This window comes from Fukomys damarensis, unplaced genomic scaffold, assembly GCF_012274545.1.
Source record: "Fukomys damarensis isolate Sample0158 unplaced genomic scaffold, DMR_v1.0_HiC HiC_scaffold_30, whole genome shotgun sequence".
NCBI classification, from domain to species: Eukaryota; Metazoa; Chordata; class Mammalia; order Rodentia; family Bathyergidae; genus Fukomys; species Fukomys damarensis.
The window spans coordinates 65,263,868-65,286,244 of NW_022900942.1; the positions used below are offsets into that span (position 1 = coordinate 65,263,868).

The 22,377-nt window shown below is 52.0% G+C and overlaps 1 protein-coding gene across 3 annotated transcripts in view; it reads right to left on the reverse strand.

Moving 5' to 3' along the window:
* Positions 1-22,377, reverse strand: part of Lama1 (laminin subunit alpha 1) — a 195,123-nt gene that overhangs the window by 47,767 nt on the left and 124,979 nt on the right. For all 3 annotated transcript variants that reach the window (XM_010638668.3, XM_010638667.3, XM_010638669.3), the window contains exons 6-22: positions 21,635-21,724; positions 20,192-20,309; positions 18,924-19,102; positions 18,290-18,395; positions 15,510-15,670; positions 14,682-14,822; positions 13,575-13,745; positions 12,234-12,335; positions 11,348-11,559; positions 10,514-10,625; positions 7,528-7,638; positions 5,670-5,797; positions 4,833-4,919; positions 3,662-3,873; positions 1,324-1,430; positions 913-1,093; positions 434-570 (exon numbers count right to left, since the gene is read on the reverse strand). In XM_010638668.3, the coding sequence (XP_010636970.1) occupies positions 434-570; positions 913-1,093; positions 1,324-1,430; positions 3,662-3,873; positions 4,833-4,919; positions 5,670-5,797; positions 7,528-7,638; positions 10,514-10,625; positions 11,348-11,559; positions 12,234-12,335; positions 13,575-13,745; positions 14,682-14,822; positions 15,510-15,670; positions 18,290-18,395; positions 18,924-19,102; positions 20,192-20,309; positions 21,635-21,724 (2,355 nt within the window). The remainder of the gene's footprint in view (positions 1-433; positions 571-912; positions 1,094-1,323; positions 1,431-3,661; positions 3,874-4,832; positions 4,920-5,669; positions 5,798-7,527; positions 7,639-10,513; positions 10,626-11,347; positions 11,560-12,233; positions 12,336-13,574; positions 13,746-14,681; positions 14,823-15,509; positions 15,671-18,289; positions 18,396-18,923; positions 19,103-20,191; positions 20,310-21,634; positions 21,725-22,377) is intronic.

A 22,377-nucleotide genomic window follows, 5' to 3' on the forward strand; every position in this document is an offset into this window, starting at 1 on the left:
GAGAGAGACTCAAAGACAGCACACACACACACACACACACACACACACACACACACACACACACACACACACGACCCAGCCCCCAACAAACATCACAAAAAGCCTTTGGATTTTCTAAACATCATCTTCACAGCTCGGTTCTTAAAACTCGAAATAAAGAGTTTTGAATGCTGCTTCACCTTCCTTATTTATTCCTGCAGTCTGCACAGATTTTACCGACTGATGGATCGGTTCACTGAGAGGAGACCTGTGTTCCCCAGGCTGGTGTCAAAATCCTGCCTCAGCCTCCCCGTAGCTGGGCCTGCAGGTGCACACGGCCGTGCCCAGCTGTTCCGAGTAGATAGAGCTGTGGAGTTTGCAGCAGGACAAGGAGCCGCTGGATGGCCAAGCGGCCCGCGGAGCCCTGGCCGGAAGCCAAGGCCACAGCACCCACCTGACACCCGCGCTCCGCATCCCAGCCCCAGTGCTGGGCCGCGCACTCCTCGCACTTCGGGCCCTGGGTGTGGGGGGGGCAGACGCACTCTCCAGACTCAGGGTCGCAGCTGTCCTGAGTGTGGGCACAGTCGCAGGCTGCAACAGAGAGGCAGTCGTACACTGCAGGGAGAGCTCTGGACCCTGAGACATTTATTTGGCCGTCCCAGGGACCCTTCTGGAACTCGGAGAGCAGACGGGACAGGGCCCAGACTGGGAGCACAGCTGGGGCTGCTGTCACTGAGCCTCACTGGTGCTGAGCACCCGCTGTCCCCACAGTCAGCTCCCCGTCTCGGAGGCGAGGACACCAGAGCCACATGAGGCTCAGAGACAAACTGAAGCTCATGGCGCAGGGGACGGAGGGCCGGGCCGAGAGCTCATGCCTGCGCCCGGCAGTGACTGAAAGCCTGAAACCGGGAGCGAGCGAGGGACCACACTTACGTGTGCAGCCGCCATCCCGGTACGCGTAGAAGCCATGCGAACACCGGTCGCACCTTCTCCCGGCAACGCCTGGCACACAGTGACAGTGGCCTTGGTCCGTGCAAGCGTCCGAGGTGGAGCCCGCCGTGCTGCAGTTGCAGGGCAGGCAGCCGAGCCCGGCGTCCAGCCCGTAGTGGCCGGGCTGCGTCACAAGAGGGGAAGGCTCACGTAAGCCAGGAAGCGACCACATGCACAGGACATCTTCCAGGTGACACGCAGGGCACCCCCACAGAACCACAGGGTGCTCGTGGTATCACGCCAGGCCTCGGAAAGGGGACACACGCTGCCCCGCGGAGGGAGGGCGCTCTTCCCCACCATCATGAGCTCAGTGACGGCAGTGGAATCGTGGGCAGTGACCAGCGAGCATCTTACCAGGCACTGGTCACAGCGTTGTCCGGTCACGTGGGGTCTGCAGTCACAGTGCCCAGTCTCACGGTGGCACATGCTGGACAGGGAGCCTTTCTCGTGGCAGTCACAGGCTAATGTGCACAGGAAGGACACACTCACAGTCACACAGGGCTATGGGTACAGCAAGAGACTTTAACGCCCAAAGGAAAAAGCTTAAACAGATAAGACATCACCACAAAACCAAAAAAAACAACACACATACACACAGAGCTTGCCAAAAAATGTATACACTTCAGAGAAACAAAACTAGTATGATTTTCTCAGCGGATGGTGCCACCCTCCTATGGGGACCCTAGAGGGTGTCATGTATCACAGAAAACCCACTACACTGCCGGCCCTTAGTGCAGAAGCTGGAAACGCAGGGGCAGCAGTCTCAGGGACCAGGGGGACCCAAGCAGCAGCTCGCCGTACTCAGGAAGGCCTGGGTGCTCACGGCTGCCACTCTGAGCAGCTCTTGTCATTGCAGAGGCCAAAGGTCACGGGCATCAACCTCATGACGTCTCCATACATTTAGCACTGAACTATTTGTACAAGTTCTCCGTTTCCTGAAGTGTGTATACATTTTTTGGTGGATTCTGTATATAAATACTACTTTGCAATAGCTAAAAGTCTAGCATTTTCTTGAAGAGTAAGCCAAAATAGGGTTGGTTGGTGGAAGCAGCTATCAGAGAAAAAAATATTCAAGCTATTAAGATAAGAATAGATGGGGATACTGAAGGTACCAAGGCAATCATTAGCAAAGCAGCTTGACAAATTTCATGAATGCCGTGAAACTTTTAAATGGAGCTGCTGATGTGTATCAGCAGATTTCTGCTGAAAACACCAATGGAGATTTCAAAATCAATTTAGCCATTTGCTTTCATTTCGAACACAACATGTGTTATCTTTTAAAGTTCAGCCACAGCGTAATCTAGATAATGTATGCATTCGTATTTTACTGCATAACTTAATGAAGACTATTTCCCTACTGTAAGTCATGAGTGATTTGCGGCTTCAAGCGAGACATTCCAATTACAATACTAATACAGAGTTCCCTACTGTTTCAAAAGGATGCAAGTTCCAGGGTCCCAAAACAGTCAGATCGAAATTCACAGGGTAACTATCCCTATGTGCTTTGTATTATTTAATTTTCATACTATCTGATGCCTTCACTGACCAAACATGCCAATGAATACTTGGCCTCAGAAAATGCACTCCAGGCCATGGACACAGACCGAGTAACGCTAATCGGGGAATCAGAAATCTGCAGTGCTTTGGAAAATCTGAAGAGCAGTGAGTGCGGGCATGCTGGAAATACTGCAGCGGGTCACCTCAATTCCCGCAGGAGCGTACGAGGCCTCAGTGGGTCTCATGGCAGACTAGGTGCCAGCTTCCCACAGATCTCTCTGTGCATGTGCATGTTCTTAACTCGGGAAAGCATCTGAAATCCCAAACGCTTCCAGCTTGAGCATTTCAGAGAAGCCATTGGAATCGGCCTTCCTGTGTGACACAGGGCCCCTCTCGCCTCTAGGTGCTGATGTAAGCAGGCCCTGTGGTCCCTCTTGTGGCTGCCCCTGTGCAGCCCAGCTGCACACAACACTCCCGGCTCTCTCCTGGCTCCCACCACTCACAAGATGTGAACGCAGCACAGCCCCGGCCCTGACCGGCTTCTGGCCCCTGCCAGCCCCCCATGTCAGTCCCACCCCACTCTCGCTCGTGTCCTCCAGGGCCCCATGGTCTGCTGTGCCAGCTGCTCAGTTCTATGAGCAGATTTCAGCCTGTATCCTACTGGCTCCTGGTGTAGAAAGCAACCCACTGAGCTCTCTCTCCCTAGAATGCCGAAGCTTTTGGTGCAGCTGCAGACGATTAGGGTGAGGAGCCCAGGGCAAGGCTGGAACCCATTTCCAATCCTTGAACACATGTCTAGGAGATGTTTCTGTGCCCCTGGTGCCCTCTTGTGTCTCCATGTTGTAATGTTACAGGAAGACCAGCCCTGACATCAAAGACTCAAAAATTACAACCCTGTTTCCGCAAAGATAAGAGCCAGCAGGAAAACAACCAGCCTTGAAAACACCCTGGGCCACACGATGGGCCAGCACTTCCACCATCCCACAGTTTCCCGCTCTTCACTTCGCAAGCCCACTGCCACCAGTGTCCTCGCCACACAGGTGACAGCCGCGGGAGCAGAGCTGAGACTTTGGAAAGCAGTTTAGTCACAAACCATCCACAGAGGCATGGAGGAGGGGATTTGGCCTCGGGACAGCAATGGTCCAGCGCAGACTCGGCAGGACCCCGGGCGAGCTCGTCCTCACCCTACACTCACCGCGGCAGTCCTTGGCCGTCACGGCGTCTCCGTAGAACCCATCTGCACAGCTCTCACAGTGGGCGCCGTCCGTGTTCCCCACGCACTTCAAGCATTCCCCGGTGACCGAGTCACAGTGACCGGGCTCGGAGGGGTCCACGTTGCCGCTGCAGTCACATGGAAGGCAGGATCCCCCGGGGATGGTGGGGTTGCCATAGTAACCGTCTGCACATCTGTATCCAGGATGAGAAATGGCTGGCATCAGTGTAGCTACCCAGGACAGGACCAGCTCATTCTGAGTCTGAGTCACCAGGGCAGCTCCTCCCCACCTGGGGCCAGTGTGAGCGCTTGCAGCAGGGAGCACAAGTCCCGGGATGTGCACCCGTCTCCCACCCCTGCCACTCAGGGGTCTGTTCTGTCTTTTTTTTTTTTGGTACCGGGGATTGAACTCGGGTCCTTGCGCTTGCAAGGCAGGCCACCGAACTGCTGAGCTAAATCCCCGGCCCACTGTCTATTCTGTTCCTGATTCGAGAATGCTTTGCCTTGTCTTTTATGAGCCTAGTTTACATTAATTTCCATGGAAACCACACACCACCTTTACCCCAACTGATTGCCAGTAGAAGTCAGTGCCTGGGACTGCAGCGCCTGTCAGACACTGCACAGGCGCTGGACGTCCCGCCCCCGCCCTCTCTCTCCTAGTTCTGTCCCTCAGCTCTCAGTGTGTCTCTTCTCAGGCCTGTGTCACACACCGGGCAGTGGGGACTGAAGCCTGATGACAGGAGTCTCTAACGCACCCTGGCCCTCCGGAGTCAGCATTAAATCAAGTCACCGGAGCAGCGGGACACGCGAAGGCATGCAGCACAAGTCCCAACTCCTCACTACTCCCTGCTGCTCTTCTCAGCTGTAGCGAGCTCCAGAGGAGGTGGAATCCTGCACCCCACACTTCCCCAGCAAAATTTACCCGTCACTCCCCATCGGGTGCCTTGGCTTCCTGCATAACTTTGTGAAATGGTAACTATACACAGGAGCTCCCAGACCACGCTAAGCTGGTCCCTACCCACTGCCCTGGCAAGCAGAATCAGACCCACATTCCCACATGCATGCACCGTGATTCTGTGTTGGGTAAACATTTTCAGGAAGATATTTTAAAATAAACCCTTGACATTTATCATGAACTTTAAAACAACGGCACCTCTCGCACCAGGTTCCAGCGTAGCCCGGGGCACACTGGTCACAGACCACATCCTCCTCCTCATCCAGGTGGCAGATCGGGCTGAAGCTGTGGGGATATCAGAAATGAGTGTGACATTCTGAGAGGCTGTAAAGTCCCAAATATAAACTTGTGCTTTCTTTTTGTTTTCTACTGGGGATTGAACCTAGGACCTTTGCACTGAGGTGCATCCCCTTTTTAATTTTTTTTTAAATGTTTGAGTTAAGGTCTTGCTAAGTCTCCATGTTGTAATGTCACAGGAAGACACTAACCTTGACATCAAAGACTCAAAAATAATAAAATTAGTTGCCCAGGCTGGGCCTGAACTTGTAATCCTCCTGCCCCAGCCTCCCAGAGAGCTGGGGTACAGGTGTGCACCACTGTGCTCAGCTGCAACAGAGTACTTTCTATCACACCTGTCCTTACGAACAACATTCAACAGGTTCTCAGCCCATGGCCCAGAACCCAGGGTTTCTGGACCCAGCCTGCCCCGTGTGCCTGCTCCATCCCGTGTGGAGCTGCGGCAAAGGCGCCCCTGTTCTTCTGCCCCTTCCCGCCGCTGCCTGGCATAACTGGCTTTATCCTCATCGACACTCAGCAGCGACTTCCTCCAGGAAGCCTGCCAGGGCGCTGCTACCACATCAATATGCAAGCTTTTGAAAACGATGACCGTTCATCGCGTCCGTGTCTAATGCTAGCCAGTGACCGGGCTCAGCTCACGCAGGTAAGGTACAGACCCTGGCTTCGGAGCCATCCGGACGCAGCTCAGTGCCAGTGCGGGCCAGGTGAGCTGGGCCAGTGTGGAGGAATGAAGCTTACTTGTTGGACGGTGTGGTGAGGGGGCAGGCGCAGCGCCGGCAGTCCCCCGCTGTCCCCTGGGAAGGCGTCCCGTAGAAGCCTGGCAGGCACTGCTCGCAGTGGTCCCCAGTGGTGTTGTGTGTGCAGCCCTAGGATGCAGCGTGAGGGGAGGAGTCAGCCGGCTTCCTTTGTGGATTTCCAGTTTCATTGGCTGACAGTGTGAAGCCCAAGTTCAAACACACACACAAGACAAACGCGAAAACAACAACGCAGCAGCAAGCACTAGGGGAGAGGGGGTTATCTGTCTCCAGGTCAACAAACGTTTCAAGTTGTGATTTGTATGAAAGAAGAACCTAAGATTTTTGCTCTGACCACATTAGAGTAACTGGTACCAGATCTGTCCACCTGTAAGAAACCACCAGAAAACACAGCAAACTGCAGTGGACCCTTGACTTAGGAACTCAATTCAGTCCTGAGGGCTGTAACTCAAGTTGGCCAGTGAAGGCTCAGGCTGCTACACTGCCTTTGAAGTCTCTCTGCTGCACACAGGCAGATCTGTGTCCTTAGAGAGACACCGGCCCAGGAGTTCTCAGCAAACCCCACACAGGAGAGGATGGTGTCATGTTCCTTCTAGAGCTCTTTAGGGGTTAGATCTGTATCTGAGACCATCTGGAAGCACAAGCAGCCTGCATGCAGGTTGTAACTCAAAACTTTGGTTGTAAGTTAAAATTAAAATTCCAGTTATAGCCCAAGTTGCTCTTATGTCAGGCCAGTTTAAGTCAAGGGTCCACTGTATATGAAACAACTGGTTTTAGATAACTGTACAACAACCAGCAATCCAGTTAGACTGGAGCATGGGTTTGCCTGTTCTGTAGCACGGAACTTGGAGTCCACAGCAGTCTACAGCCTGTTACAGAGTAACCAGGGGTCAGAGGCTACGTGCACAGATGATAAACAGCCACGGAGATGGACGCAGTACCTGCCTGATCTGATACACGTATGGAATTACCACTTTGAGGTCCTTAAATATGCACAAATATTATGTTAAAATATTCCCAAGTTCCAAAGATTGAAACTCTCTACTGCAGCTACAAAACAAGTCTCACCCTGCGCGGGCTCTGCGTATTTGTGAAGCCCTGTTTGGACTCACGCTGCTTATGAAGGAGGTACTTCCTGGCAGAAATGGTCCGCACTAACTGAGCGGCATTATTCTGTGCAAGGCAGCGTGATGATAAGTTCTGTTACTCCCGCAGCCGGCACACCGCATCAGACTGTCAAAAGATGCGCACTTCCATGAGGGACCTGATGCCTTGTACTTAACCAGTGGACAATGTTTCCACCTTTACAGTGCTTCATAGTTTTGCTGTCAGTAATTCCTTTTCATTGTTCTACTATTAAAAAATCGGAAGCATATCACACATCCCCTCCCTGCTGCCATGATCCACTGGGATCTGAGGCAGTTTTGGGCTTAGGATTATCTTTGTGGGGAGAGGTGGAAATATTTTATTTACATAATGTGGTCTCTTGAGGATGGGACCCAGGTGTAAGTAAGCATGAAATTAATCTGTGTCACAGGCACACAGACTTTTAGCGTGCCTGTGTCTTGACTGATTCCTCACACAAGGTTGGTGTGGACTCTTCCATGGGGCGTCACGCTACCCCGCAGAAGCCTGCTGGCTTTGGAGCGCTTCAGCATGGGTTTTCGGGTGAGGGATGTACAGACTCGGCCCCCAAAGGAAACGGGTTACAGAAAAGCAGGAGCTGCTTCTTCTAGGCAGGGCTCGAGCCTCCAGATTCCTCTCGGAGCCTGCAAAGTCAGGCCACTCTACGGAGGAAATGCTTTGCGGAAGTGGCTTCTGCAGGGCTGAGCAGTACTCACCAGGCACACGCCGTGTGCGTCACACTCCCATGCGTGGCCGTGGCACTCACAGGGCTGGCAGATCCCGCCGAAGAGAATGCCGTCCACGCGGTAGTAGCCAGGCTGGCAGGACTGTAAAAGGGGTGAGCGAGCTCGTGAACTCTGTACATGGTGCAAATCACCTCCTCTCCCACGCATTTGGGAGCAGAAATGTACTTTTTTTTCTAGTTTCTGAAACATCCTCATCATGGTATCACTGACATGCCACAAACTTCACCTAATGCAAGTGTGAAGTTTGGGGATTTTTGGTGAATTTACCGAGCTATGGAACTAGCTGAGAATCCAGGCCTGTAGTTCAGGAGACGGGAGGGAGCAGGCACACACAAGCTGGGTGTCACACAGCCAGTCAGCACACACCGCAGCGGTGACCAGGTCCTCCCAGAGGGAAGCAGCTCAGAAACGAGAGGACCCGTTTCTGTCAGCAGCGTCTGCGTCTCACGTTTACCACACAATAGCACACACATTCCCACGCGGGGCTGGGCTGCTCTGTGCCACTTAACTGGCCACCATCACAGGGGCCCTTGGTGGCGAGATGAGGCCACTGCTCCCTATCACCCAACACGGGAGCGGCTGCACGCCCATCGCAGCCTTACAGACAGAGGCTGGATGGGGCAGTGTCTGTCTGGGACACTTGAAAGCCAGGTGCACTCCAAGGACATGCACTGCCCAGAGTCCCCCAGACACAAAACTCCCCGAGAGAGCAGACGTGGGGCTCAATGGATTTGTGATTAAAGTCAGCGTCTTCCCACGGGGAGTTAGCATTTTTTAAGAGAATTCTCAGAGAGTATTTTAATTACACAAAGGAAGTAAATGCATTCATCGGCACAGCCTCTGGAAGCCCCTAAGGCGTCTGTGCCACGGACACTGGGCTTGGTGCAGGTGGCAGTGACTGGGCACCAGCCCCAAGTCTGTGGGAACAGCAGGTGCAAAGGCTTTGGAGAGCTTTGCCCTGCCTGCGGCTGCCTGCCTCTCCCAGCCAGCGGTAATTCTAGCACTCGGAAGGCTGAGGCAGGAGGATCGCTGTGAGTTCGAGACCAGCCTGTGCTACATAGTGAGTTCCAGGTCAGACTCAACTACATAGTGAGGCCCTGTCTCAAACAAATAAACAAACAAAAACATCACTGGTCAGGCGTATGGTCAGCCTCACATCCTCGGGGGCCTCAGCCATGCTTTCAGGCCACTGTGGAACAGAGCAGCCCCTGTGCTGAACACGCAGGACTCCTTTCTTGTCAGCATCCCCTGCAAGGTGCAGGAGAACGACAGCTTAGATAGCATCTGACTGGACTGTATCTTGCAAGTCACCAGAGATGATATGAGGGGTGTGGAGGTTATAAAATACTCTCTCTCCACTTTATCTGAGGGACAATACAAGCATGGGGCGTCCTGAGGCACAACTGCACCGAGCTTCTCGTGCCTGCTAGTGTCAGTCAGTCCCTCTCAGCGGCCCCTTTTCCTCCAGAGCCCAGTGGCCTGGGAAGGATCTCAGAGCAGCTGCTCCCTGCTGCCCCCTGCCGGGCTAGCCGGCCTGGCTACCAGTTCCCGGTTTCCTCTTCCCTCCCTCTGTGTTCCTGCCCCAGGGAGGAGGTTGGGCAGGCGTGGGCCAGTCACACGTTACGGACACAGTGCTCAGAGCCTGCAAACTTTGGGGCTTAAACATCCATGCTCAAAACCTCCAAGGAATCGTTGGCTCCAAAACACAAAGCAAACAAATCCCCAAACTGCCAAATATTTAAAATGGGATTATTCACTCAAGTATCTGCATCTTAAGACAGTAGCCCAACTTTATTAACTACAAATGTGATGATTGGTAACAATTCATAAGAAAGAGAGAGATTAAATCTTTTTGCTTTATAAATGAATGCCATACTACAAATGTGATGATTGGTAACAATTCATAAGAAAGAGAGAGATTAAATCTTTTTGCTTTATAAAAATGAATGCCAAGAAATTACAGCAATGGCAGACATTCGCGGTAGGAGCTTACACAGCTACATGAAGGTCAAACTCCAAAACGATCAATTCCTAGCTGTGGGACCAAGGTCAAGGTGCTGAATCTCACCGTGTCCATTTCCTAACCTTTGGAAGAGACATAACTGAGCCACCACTGCCGTCAGGGCCCGAGTGGGAACGCACAGGAGGGGCCCAGAGAACTGCCGTGTACACGGGACGGTCTCAGGGAGAGTTCTTACTGATACTAATGTCCAAAGCATTCAGCACTTTCACCGACAGCGGGAAGTGCATTTTCCTACACAGCGATCGCCCAGCGTCCACGCATGATGGGTTCCAGGACCCCAGGGACATCAAAAGCCTCCATATTCAAGTCTCTTCTATGAAGTGGCACAGTATTTGCATGCAACCTATGCACATCCTCCTGAGGACCTTACATCCTCTGTAGGTGACTTATAATACCCAACACAGTGGTTGGCAAACTACACTGTTCAGGGAAAAAGGAGAAGAAAAACACTGGTACATTTACACCGCTGCAGCATTTTCTTTTCTGGAAGGTACTTCATCTGCAATCTGTACGATCCACAGATGATGCAAAACCTGTAGGTGCTATGTAAGGTGGAGTCCAGCACCCAAGAAAGTGAAACAGCCAGGGGATGTAAAGGTCTCAAAATGGGCCAGGCTTGCCGGAAACTATCCTGTTCTGACATGTTCAATTCTGCTTATAAATGCAGAGTCTGACGTGGGTACCACAAGTTCCCTGTGTGCTAAGGCAAGAGCACTCCGTGAAATCAGCATCTTCTGGTGCTCCCGCCTACTCCTGGTACAAGAATCCAATTTCTTTAAACGTCATTCCTAACGTCCCTATAATCCAATGAGGTCTGAACCAAATGTTGGGTTTTTAAAGTTAAAATTCAAATACTCATCCTCACGGCAAGTCCAGTGTACTGTTTTTTTCTTATGAAAGAACAAGGGAGGAAGACAGAGAGGCAGACGGTACCTCGCAGGAGGTCCCCATGTAGCCCTGGGGACATTCACAGTGTTCCACGTCAGTGGCGACTGTCAGGTCTATGGCATTGGGGCTCGCTATGTCCAGAGAGACAGAATCCAGCCTGCAGAGAGACAGAGCTCATGACGGCAAGGGACACCTCTCACCTCAATGAAGCTGGGCTCTGAAAGGGTTCAGTTCAAACAAAATAGTCATGCAGTGTTTGTCAGTAAATGAGGAGCTCCCCAACAGCATGTTCTTGGGGATCCAGCAGTCATTACTCCCCGGGAACGTCCTCCGTGTTTGTTGCAAAGATGTGCTACTGCCTATAAACTGCCTATCTGCATTGAAGCGCTGCATAAAAATTCACCCCTCGAATCACCTTATTGCAAATGCAGAGATGATCCTTAAATGAGGATGCAATGTTTGATTTAGCAGCGTCCAACTTTTATGCTTGGCTGGGCACTGCCAGAAACTAGTCTCTTCGAAGCAATAAAACAACCAAGGATGGACACATTAGCTCAAATAACTTCGCAAAATGAAGTCTATTAATATCAAGAGACAGAACCAGATGCCGTGTGGTAAAGGGGAATGTAAACTCTTCAATCCTTCCTTGGAAGCGCCCTGGAGTGTCTGAAGCTGGTCAAGACTGCCCCCTACTGGACACACTTGCAGTGAACAACTAGCCTTCGATCTTCAATAGACTTTACACTTATAACTTACACAAGTAACTTGCTAGAGCCAGTTCCTTCGTGTCCTTCACACAACAGCTGTGAAGCATATTAAGGTAAAACACACAGCAACATGGAGTCCCTTCACCGTACGGCCCTCCCTGTGGATGCGCACCTGTAAAGAACCGTCTTTGCGGTGTTGTAGTTAGCTCTGATGAGGAGGTGGCTCAGGTTGACAAGCACGGTCATCAGTTGGTCGCGGTCGATCTCCCTCTTGGTGGTGTGATCCAGGAAGTTCTCTGGCACGAGCCTCACCGCACTGTGGTACTCTTCATAGGGTTGCAAAGAGAGACCCTCGGCCTGGGTGCTTAGCGTGAGTCCATTTCCCTAGCATTCAGAATGAGAGAGAAGGCATCCGTAATTCCACTGAATACTAAAAAAAAACAGCATCGAACTATGCCTCACTTCTCCCTTCAGTACGGCAGATCGAACCCAGGACCTTTGCACAGAGCTCTATCCTCAGCCTTTCTAAAATTTTTATTTTGAGACAAAGTCTCGCTAAACTGCGAATTGCCTGGGCTGGGCTCCCCTGACTCAGGCTCCCAGAATCTCCTGGGATTACAGCGTGCACCCTACATCTGGCCTGAAGTCCCTAATCTTTAAAGAATAAAAGTGGCAAAAAGTACGGACAGCAATGACACCTGCGACTTTCCCTGGAATCGTCCTTAACAAATGTGGACACGAGGTACTCAGGGTGGAGGGACACCAGAGACGAGAGCCCAGAGGTGCCGGGCCCTGGCTGAGGCAGAGCCGGGTCTTTGTGCGGCGAGTGAGGACGTGGAAGACAGAAGCGGCAGCGCGTCTCTGTCCCCACTGCCGGCCACCTGCTCCATCCACCAGGGAGGCCGATGGCAGGAGGGGAGGAGGGACCGCAAAGCCCAAGGGCAGCCTCGGGTTGAGCACAGCAGGGACGGTAGGGCGGCCACCGGGCCACTCCCGGGCACCAGGCCATCGCTCCCACCAGCCTGCAGCTCTTTAGCCAAAGCAGTGCAAGAGCTCACCCTGAGGATGACGTCGGCGTCAGACAGCAGGTCACCGTCCGCTGTCTCCGTGGGAATGTCGTAGGACACCGTGTACCTCAGGAAGCCACCGAACGCGGTCAGCTGCAAAGGTTATATGAGCGTGATAACGAGAGAGGTGCGCAGAGGGGGCTGCTAGAACCCACCCGGAAATACCAGGCTGTGAGAAATTCACACTGAAGGCAGGAAATGCACTCGACACAAACATTTTGTTTCATCCCTGTTGACGAAATACAGAATATCCCTGCAGAAAATGCACAGAAGAAATACACTCTTTCTTGGAGACTCCACCAAGGAAAATGACTATAAAAACTTCTGTTAATTACACATTTATTTCGCCTAAATAAGTGTGGGGGTGGGGAGTCTGATCCAGGCCTAGAACTCCAAAGTAGCGACTCCCCTGCCTACTTATCAGGAAGCAGCACTCGCTCTGCCAGTTAAAGGAAGCGCCTCCTCCAGATCAGATGTGCTTCAGTGTGCAGGTCTCCTTCCCGATGAGTGTGTCATAACACACTGCTCAGGACACAAATCTGCCATCTTAAAACCGGACAGAAGATTGCAAGAGAAAAATAATCGCCCAACTTTGGTGATAAAAATCACGTTACAGAGTATAGGGGCTACACCTGTAATTTAACAGAAAAAGCATTTTCAGAAATAAGGACGCCTCAAAAGCATACACTCCTTGGAAAATGCAATCATCACATTAACGGGAAACTTGCCAAGCTACACGGTCATATTACCACAAAAGCTCGGGGTCACCTTAAATGCACCAGGCCCCCGAACTAGTAGGGAGCTTCAGATACGGGACGGTTCCCCAAGTAGATGTTCTGACCATCAGAATCTGGAGGGAAGGGGGACATAACCGTGAGGGGAACCATGGGAGGAAACCGCTTTCCGTGTGGCATTTTCTCAACACCGAAACTGTGGGTGCCCCGCTGGCTCCTGCCTGCAGACTACGTGAGCAATGGCCTCTCTCGATGCCCATGGCGTCTCAGTGCCCCGGTGGGGCCGGCCCGCGTGTCTTCCCTGCACTGGACCCTCCACTCAGAGTCAAAGGCTAACTCCTCCAAGCTGGAACGGGACGGATGCATTGCAGCAGTCCTGTGCTCCAGGGACCCAGGGAAGGAAGCAGGAGGCTGGGACTTCACACCTCAGACTGCCCGGGCCTCTGGGCCCAGAGCAGAAGCCAAGCGAGGACTGAGCAGACCCCGCCTGGCAGGCCTGCGTGTAGACCATGAAGGGCCCCGGTCTGGCCAGCAGGAGGAGCTCTCTCTGAACACCGCGACCTCTGCCCCAGCATCTCTGCCCGACCCATGCACGTACCTTGTTCCCCAGGTAGGCCTCGGGGGCCGACCAGTAGTACCTGGTGCCCAGACTGTGTGCCACCTCCGCGTGGCTGATGCTGATCTGGCGCCCACCCGCCGCCTCCTGCTGGGACTTGAGCTCCCTGGCACCGGCCAGGTCCGTGACCATCCACCCAGACATGTCGTTCACCTTAAGGAAAATGTGAGAATCTTAGACATGAAGCTGAGGTTGCCTGGGGTCCTCTCCAGTCTTGTGCAAATATCTCCATATCTGCCTATCTCCAAGCGTTCCCCAAACCACAACTTTCTGGGTACCAACACAATGCTACAAGGGGAAAATTCCACACCTAGCTCATGTGAAAAGTTTAGGTCAAAACGCAGGTGCACAAAAAATACTACACAAAATTTCCTTCAGGCTGAGTGCAACAGGTGCATGTGGAACGTCAATGAATTTATTACTTAGACTTGGATTCCACCCCCGAGGTAGCTCAGTATGCATAAGCAAGTAGCCCAACATCTGAAAAAGATCTGCAAACCAAACACTTCCGGTCACCAGAATCTCAGCTTGTACGTGCAGTGAATAAAATGTTTTTGTAAACTCTGACTTCCACTTCCAGGTTCTTAACCAAATGCTGCAAAATGTGTCACAACCTTCAGATGCAGCGCTCCTAGTGCACCCACCCCACTGCGTGGTGACCACAGTAGTCTCCAGTGGGTCAGCAGTGTGCCCAGCAGCTCCTCCTCCTGGTATCATTTGCTGCCTCCACTTCCTGTTCCCAGAGCACCCTTCCTACCCTGACCGCCCCCCAGCCATCCCCAACTTCTGAGATCCATGTGTGCCTCCTGCTGGAGACCAGAGGGGCGGTAGGATTTGAATCCCACTTCATGCATCTCTCCGCAGAAGGCACAGAACAGGGTGTGCCCTGCAATACCGCATCAGCCTTCTCACTGGGTGGGAAAAGGCATGTGAGAGCAAACACACAACTCACAAAGTTTTGGGCCACTTTCGGGAGTGGCCTGGCTGTCTTTGACCCTCGCAGATGCGGTATTTCAGGGGCAGGAGGCCTTGCGCCCAGCAGTCAGCTCGGAGAGCTCAGGAGATTCACCCATTCCTGGCCCCACCCACCTGACCCAGGGGCCAAGAAAGGCTGTCGCAGACACTGGACAGGCCGAAGCAGAAGCATTCGGAGCAGCCCTGCGGGTCCTTCTCCTGCAGGTTGTAGAACCCTGGCTTGCAGTGGTCACAGGCTTCCCCCTCCACATTGTCCTGCAAGAGACCATGAAAGGATAGCTGGGGAGATCAGGCAGAGCCGGACACGCGCACCACCTGGACGAGAAGGGCTCAACAGGACTCGGTGACAGGTAAGTACAGTGGGCCGCAGAAGTGCTTTCCCTATTCACAAACACTCAAGGTTATTTTCAGTCGCGTAAACATGTGCCTAGGACTCTGCGTGTGTGGGAACAAGCACACGGGGACAGCAGGAAAGCCTCAGGATCCCAGGGAAATTGTCACTCGTGTCAGACAGCCAATAAGCCCCTCCCGGCACCGTGGAATGCATTTCTTATGCCTGCTCCAGTCCTTCTCAGCAGATCCCAGACAGCAGACCTGCACTTCATTAATGGTCTGGAAATGCGGGGATGACCCAGCTCTACTCCACTCCGAGCTGAAGAAGGAGGTCAGGAAGAATTAAGTCAAGGTCCAAGACACAGCGTGTAGTGTTGGTGTCACCTCAGAAGTCACACAGATGCTCCGGGAACAGGAAAATACTAAACCAGGAATCTCCAAGGCCACGGACACTCGAAGAGCGCAGCCCGCTCGCCAGGACACGCCACGCGAAGTGAGGCCGGCTCTGCCCAACTCTTACCGCTGGGGCGGAGCATCTGCGCCAGGGAACACATCCGACTCCCGAGAAGCCCAGAAGAAGCCCAGGGGCGCTCTGGCCTCCACACTGACCTTGCAAAGACACGGCTCTGCACACGGGTCGTCGTTCACACTGCCCGCCGGGCTGCAGTTACAGCGCACACAGCTCGGGAAGCCCCTGTAGCCAAACTGGCAGCGGTCACACCTCTCTCCTGCATAACCCTCCTTGCAGGGACACTGCCCCGGCCAGAGTCCTGCGGACAAAGACCCCGGAGAAAGGTAAGAGGCTGGCAGCAGATGCTGACCAGCGGCCACGGCTGCCACCGCAGCTCTTCGGCTCAGCCATTCCTGCTCGAACATGGCCGCCCATGGCAGAGAAGCAAACAGCCGCAGCTCAGTTCTAAGCCGTATTCACAAAAATGGGCAGTGGGAGGCTCTGGTCCATGGGCCACCATTGTCCAAGACCCAGTTTAAAAGAAAAGAGAAAAACCTTATGGAGACTGGTGGTGATGGAGAATGGTGTGGAAACCCTGGAAAACAGGCTGGCACTGCTTCTAAATGGTATTCATGGGAGTCTGAGGCAGGAGGATCGCAGTGAGTTTGACACCAGCCTGAGCTACATACTGAGTTCAAGGCCAGTCTGAACCAGAAAGCGAGGCCCTGTCCCAAAGAAGAAAGATGTTATGTATAGAGTTGCCATATAATACGAAGGGTTGACCCACAAACATGAAGATATGTGTCCACAAAACTCCTACACAAATGTTCACAGCAGCGTGACTCAGCATAGCCAAGTACTCATCCCCTGATGAGAGGAGATCTGCGGCTTACCCTGGAATAGTACTCAGCGGGAGAGAGATGAGCCATGGGTACACACTACGTACAGGAGACCCTTCGGGATATGACAGCAGAGGAAAAAGCCAGTGACGAGGAAACCCTCACAACAGATGCGCAGTTTCAGGTTGGGGACTCTGATGCCCCTGCCATGTCTCTGCTGCCCAGAACTGCTTTTGCTCTTCTAGGTCTCTTCTGGTTCCAAATGAATTTTTGGATTTTCTCAAGTTCTGTGAAATATGCTGTTGGGATTTCAATGGGGATTGCACTGAATCTGTATAGCAGTTTTGGTAGTATGGCCATTTTCACTATACTGGTTCTTCCTACTCAGGAACAGGGGATATCTTTCCGTTTTCTTACATCCTCTTCGATCTCTTTTTTCAGAGTGCTGTAGTTTGCAGTGTAGAGGTCTTTTGTCTCCTTCGTAGATTGATTCCTAGATATTTCACTTTTTGGGGACACTATTGTGAAAGGGATTGTTTCTCTAATTTCTCTCTGAGCGAGTCTGTTATTTGTGTACAAGAGGCTATCGATTTTTGAGTGTTGACCTTGTTGTATCCAGCTACTCTGCTGAATCTGTCCATTAAGTCTGGAAGTCTTTTGGCAGAGTTTTTCGGGTCTTCAGTGTAGAGCATCATATCGTCAGCAAACAGTGAGAGTTTCACTCCTTCCTTTCCTGTCTCTGTTCTTCTCATGTCCTTCTCTTGTCTAATTGCTGTGGCTGGTGTTTCCTGAACTGCACGGAACAGGGGTAGTGACGGTGGACGATGGTTCCCTTCCTGTGAACCGTGCAGAATGGCGAGGCTGTGCAGAGAATGCGGCTGCCTGGGCTTTGGGTGTGGAAGCGAGGGGCGCGGAGAACACGGGCCAGCAGCTCATGGGTGAGGAGTTTCCTCTCGGGATGGTAAAAGTGTTCTGCTATTAGACTGTGCTGTTGAAGGCGATGAACTAAATGTATTTATATAATTATATGACTCACTAAATAATTATATTAAATCCTATGGCTTACATGGGAGCATGGTGATGAATTATAAAACAAGCTGGGCACAGCGGCAGGGTCCTGTAATTCCAGCACTCTGCGAGGCTGAGTCAGGAAGACTGCAAGCTGCAGCCGATTCCTGACAACTTAGCAAGGTCCTGCCTCAAAATAAAAACTAAAAACAAAACAAAACAAAAAAAACCCTGGGTTATTGTAAGCTGTAAAAACAGTTTCAAATAAAGCACAGAGGCAAATAAGATCTGTGTTTAAAGCCCGCTCTGACTCTTGGCAGCGGCGGGACCCTGACCCCGGTTCTTAGCCACAGCTTCTCACCCTGAGGCGGGTTAAAAACCTCTCTGCTGTGGCCCAAGGGCTCAGAACCTGGCCCAAGGTCCCTGTCACCAGCAGCAGGAGCAGCACCCTCGTCCAGGGTCAGCACGTGATGGACGGAAGGCTCAGTCCCTCCAGGTCCTTTCCCTTCCCACCCCTGTGGGTCCACGGCCGCCTTCACTGCCCCCTGGCTGGGCACAGGACAGGGCGCAGAAGCCTCAAAAGAGAAGCAGCCTATTCCGGAAAGTTGGCACCTGCAGGCCCGCTGCCCGGTCCTGGAAGCTGGAAGAGCTTGGAACCGCGCAGGATCGGGGAGATCTGGTGCTTTGTGGGTGACGGACGCCAACGCCCTCCCAGGCCACCTATGAGCTAAACAGAGCGGCTGCCACTTACGGGAATGTGCGGAGATTATCTCCCCAAACAGCATCTTCTCACCCCGATGCTGGCCGCTCCCCACCCCGCTCCCCTCCCTCACGATGCCCCCAGCACTGTGTTTCCAGCACTGCACTCGTGCACCCGTTGGCTGCCTGCTTCCCGTGGGTGAGCCGGGGCCCTGCTGCTCACTACTACATCCCTGGCTTCCAGAAGACACCTGAGACAGGGCAGTGCCCGCCCAGGTTTTGCTGAATAAGAATCGCATCCTCAGGTTGCTACACAATGGGAAGAGTGCTAGCAGGTACAAATCTTCCAGGCAGAAGGAGACCGGCAGTAGGAAAGCGAAGCAGGAGCTCACCGTTGTGTGAGTTAGACTGGAGATCGTCCTTAATGCAGACAGAGCTGAGGGACCCCAGCTGGTCGCAGTCACAGGGACGACAGGGCTCATCCTCGTAAGGCGACACCTGTAAGACAGAGGCGGTCCAGAGTTAGCTTTCGAGAAATAACAGAGATGCTGGCAGCAGCGACGTCAACGGTGCTGGGTTTTCATCAGACACCGTGACAATGACTTTGTGTACCAAGGGGGACGGGTCTCAGGGAGACAGAAGTCCCCAGCATCTTCTGATGGTGGCCGAGGTTTGTACCATCAGCTGGGTGCCGCCCTTCCCCGTCGCACCATTTTTAGGGGTCTCCTGTAACAGCTGAGGTCCGCCTGCAGGGGTCCTGGGGGATCCTACAGCCATGAGCCCGCTGCTTCGGTCCGTGGCTTAACCTCCGCATTTACAGCTCGCAGCTGAGACCCAAGTCAGACAGTGCACACACATCCCACTGGGAGCCAGCAGAGGACAAGCAGGGACAGAAATGGAAAGGCCACTTCCGGCATAAGAAGAGCCACCGTGGAGCACCACAAGGGGAAGTCAGTCCGTCATGGAGAGGCGGATTGGCTCCCACCGCGGAGTCCGGGCGCCCTGCCCTGGGAAGCCCGTGCCCACCTTATGCGGCCTGTAGTAACCGTCCACACAGGCTTCACAGTTGATCCCCATGGTGTTCTGCTGGCAGCCGATGCACACGCCGCCTCCTCGGAACTGCCCCGCGGTGTTCAGGCTTCTCTTCTGGTTCGCAACGTCCTGGTCATAGTAGCAGTCTTTGGCTTTGTGGTGGCAGTTGCACTCTGGAAGGGTGCATCGCATCTCAGTTAGCACACACAGTGGGTCCTGTATGAAGGACCTGCTGCGACTACAGTTCACACTGCAATGCCAGAATAACAATGATCTCAGACAGAGAACCCTGAAGGACAATCGGGAAAAGCCGCCCGAAAAGTGCACGTCTATTTACACGTCTCTCTGACCCAGGGGCCCATCTTCTGGGCTTGCACTCTGAAAGTCCCAACAGTTCCCCAGGACCCGGGCAGGGCTAAACACAGCACCGCTGGGAGGTTAACAACAGGCCTGCATCCACAGGAACCTCTGCCGACAGACAGGGAGCTGTTAAATAACTTGATTGCATCCACACGATGGAATTCTGTGTAACTGCCTTTAAAATTTCAAATTGCTAGCATGGGAAGAATTTAAAAACCCATCACTAAGTATTAAAAAGCAAAGTGTGAGCTCAGTACAGTAGTCGATGCACACCTGTGTTTATGCCCAGCAGCACGACGCACAACAGCTAAATCCTGGATGTGGCCCGCAGGCCCAACAACAGATGAGTGGGTGAAAAGACGGAGTACCACTCTGCCACGAACAAGGATGGCGTGAGTCATTTCTAGCGCAGTGGGTGCACCTTGAGACCACAAAGCTAAGTGGCGTGAACCAGACACACGAGCTTAAATATCACACGGTTTCTCGTAAATGAGAAGCCCAGCATATACATAACTTAAAGAGCAAAATAAAAGACAGATAAGAGGAAACAGGGAGACAGATCTCTTGCAAATGAGAAGGGGACCAAGAAAAGGATGGGGGCGGGGAGCACAACGAACTAAGACGTGTTATGCACACGTCAAGCTCCACACGACGCACGTCATTGCCGTGCACTGCACACAGGTACTAACTAAAGCAAAATAAATAAAAAGCAACTCGTGGGGCTGGGGCCCAGCTCAGGTGGGAGCGTGCTCGGCGCGTAAGAGGCCTTGGGTCTAACCCTCACACCAAGGAAAGCGTCTCCAGAGCAGCACGGGGCACACACACTGCACCAGCTGCCGGCTGCCGGGGCCCCACAGCCCCGCGGAGAGGAAGGAGCACCTGGCCGAGCGCGGGGCACCGACCTTCACAGGAGTTGCCGGAGGACACGGTGCCTGGCCTCCAGGGCTGCTGATGGAAGCCGGGGCAGCACCTGTCGCAGCTGATCCCGCAGGTGTTGTGCTCACACTGGCACCGCAGTCGCTAAGCAAGAAGGGTGCAAAATGAGATCAGAAAGCTGGGCCCGGAGTTGTCTTCACGTCACATCACAGACAGACAGACGGAGCTGGGCACGGTGGCGCATGCCTGTAATCCCAGCACTTGGGAGGCTGAGGCAGGAGGATCGCTGTGAGTTCGAGACCAGCCTGGGCTACTACACAGTGAGTTCCAGGTCAGTCTCAACTACATAATGAGACCCTGTCTCAAAAAACCAAACACAGACAGACAGACAGCAGGCCTTCACAAGCGCACCGCTCCGGCCCCCAACGGCTCTGTGGCTGCAGCAGACATGCTGGCATTTCCGTTTTAGAGAAGAATGAGAGCACACAGCCTGGTTACAAACAACAGTGAGGAGGAATAAAGCAAAGCGAAAATATGGGCTGACTAACAAGAAGTTTTTAGAAGGCACACTGGCTTTCATGGGTCGGAAGTTCTTATTAATAATTTTCTTAACTATTAGGAGATTTTCCCATATTTTCTCACTTATTGCTTGCTGATGTGCACTCACAGATTTTTTTAGCAAAAAAATAGGACAATCTTGTGCTGTGACTCAGTGGTAAAGCATTTTCTCAGCGTGCACAGAGCCTGAGGTTCAATCCCCAGAAAAGAAAAAGAAGATAATCCTATTCAAAAATAAAAAACTGCTAAGACTGGAGGGAAAAAAGTAACCTCATGTGTTCTGAAAAGAGAACCTGTATTACTTACTTCATGTGGTGCTAACACACATAAACTTTATCTTGGTTTAGTATCACAAATATGGAGAGGGAGAAAACTGGAAGAGAGGAACCCTTCTTTGAAAAACATGTAAACGCGATGAATAATTGTAATGGTTTCTGCTGACTCTTCTGCAGAGAGGAGCTTCAAACCTCAGAACCCCAATCTCAGGTTCAATGGTCCCCACAACTATTTGACTAAAATCAGGAGGATATGGAATAAAACGATTTTCACAATTACTTGATCCCTTAACAAATTTTATAGCTTACCCACTTATTTATTATCATTATGGAGAATAATTATAACTAGTTCAATCTGTCTAGGCCAAACAGATCTCAATCATGATAAATGCCATGTTATGGATGTGTTTCCACAAAAATTCACAGCAAGGACTCAATTATAAGTATATCCTCCAAACCAAGCAAAACGATGAACTGTTTAAAACATGAAGCCAGTTGAATTATCTGAGAATCTTGTTTCCTATTTCCTGTGATGTCATTTAATACCCTGCACCACATGCCTTGAGCGAAGAGAGTCAGCAGAGGATTGCAGGAGGCTTCCGGTGGAGTCTCAGGGGCTGGAGATGTAGGACTCACCTTTGTGGTGTCATCCCACGGACAGCTACTTGCGTGGCCGTGGCAGATGCACATCCCTCCCACAGAAATGTCTTTGATGGAGTAGTAGTACTGCGGGAAAGAAGGTCACGAACAGAAACTCAAACCTTTGTTTCAGTGAGAAGGAAACATTGGCACTGAGAAAATATCTCCAGTGGTGTATAAGTCAAGGGTAATCTAGGATGCCATGCACGTCCTAAAGCTGTATTTCATGTGCAAAGAATCTTCGTGATTAGTTAAAATCAATAAATGCTCAAATTAGCTCATCATCAGAACCCAAAAGAATCTAAAACAACTTTCCTACTTGGCTTCATCTTAAACCAAAGTAGTTGTCTTCAAAACCTGTGTAGCTGAAACCCCTAAAAATCCTGCTAAGTTGTATACAGAAGTATCTGAAAAGGAGAATACATCACGAACCAGTAAGATTTATTCCAGGACACAGCCCAACATAGTGGTGGTGAACTTACGACACACGTGCGTGTGATCTGTTTTTCTCTTAAGGCAAAACACGTTCGTGTAGAGTTGTCTTATTTGAACTAAAACCTCAGGATTCAGGTTTAATTGCTGTTTGGCACTTTGTGATAAATAAGTGGGTTTAGGGTTGCAGTTGGCACACGCGACCTATAAAGCTTTCGCCACCATGGGCTAGCATGAAAAATCAGTAAGAGGATAAAGTGATTTCCTCGAGATCTGCTATCGCCACTTCTTTGGCTTTTGCAGCATAA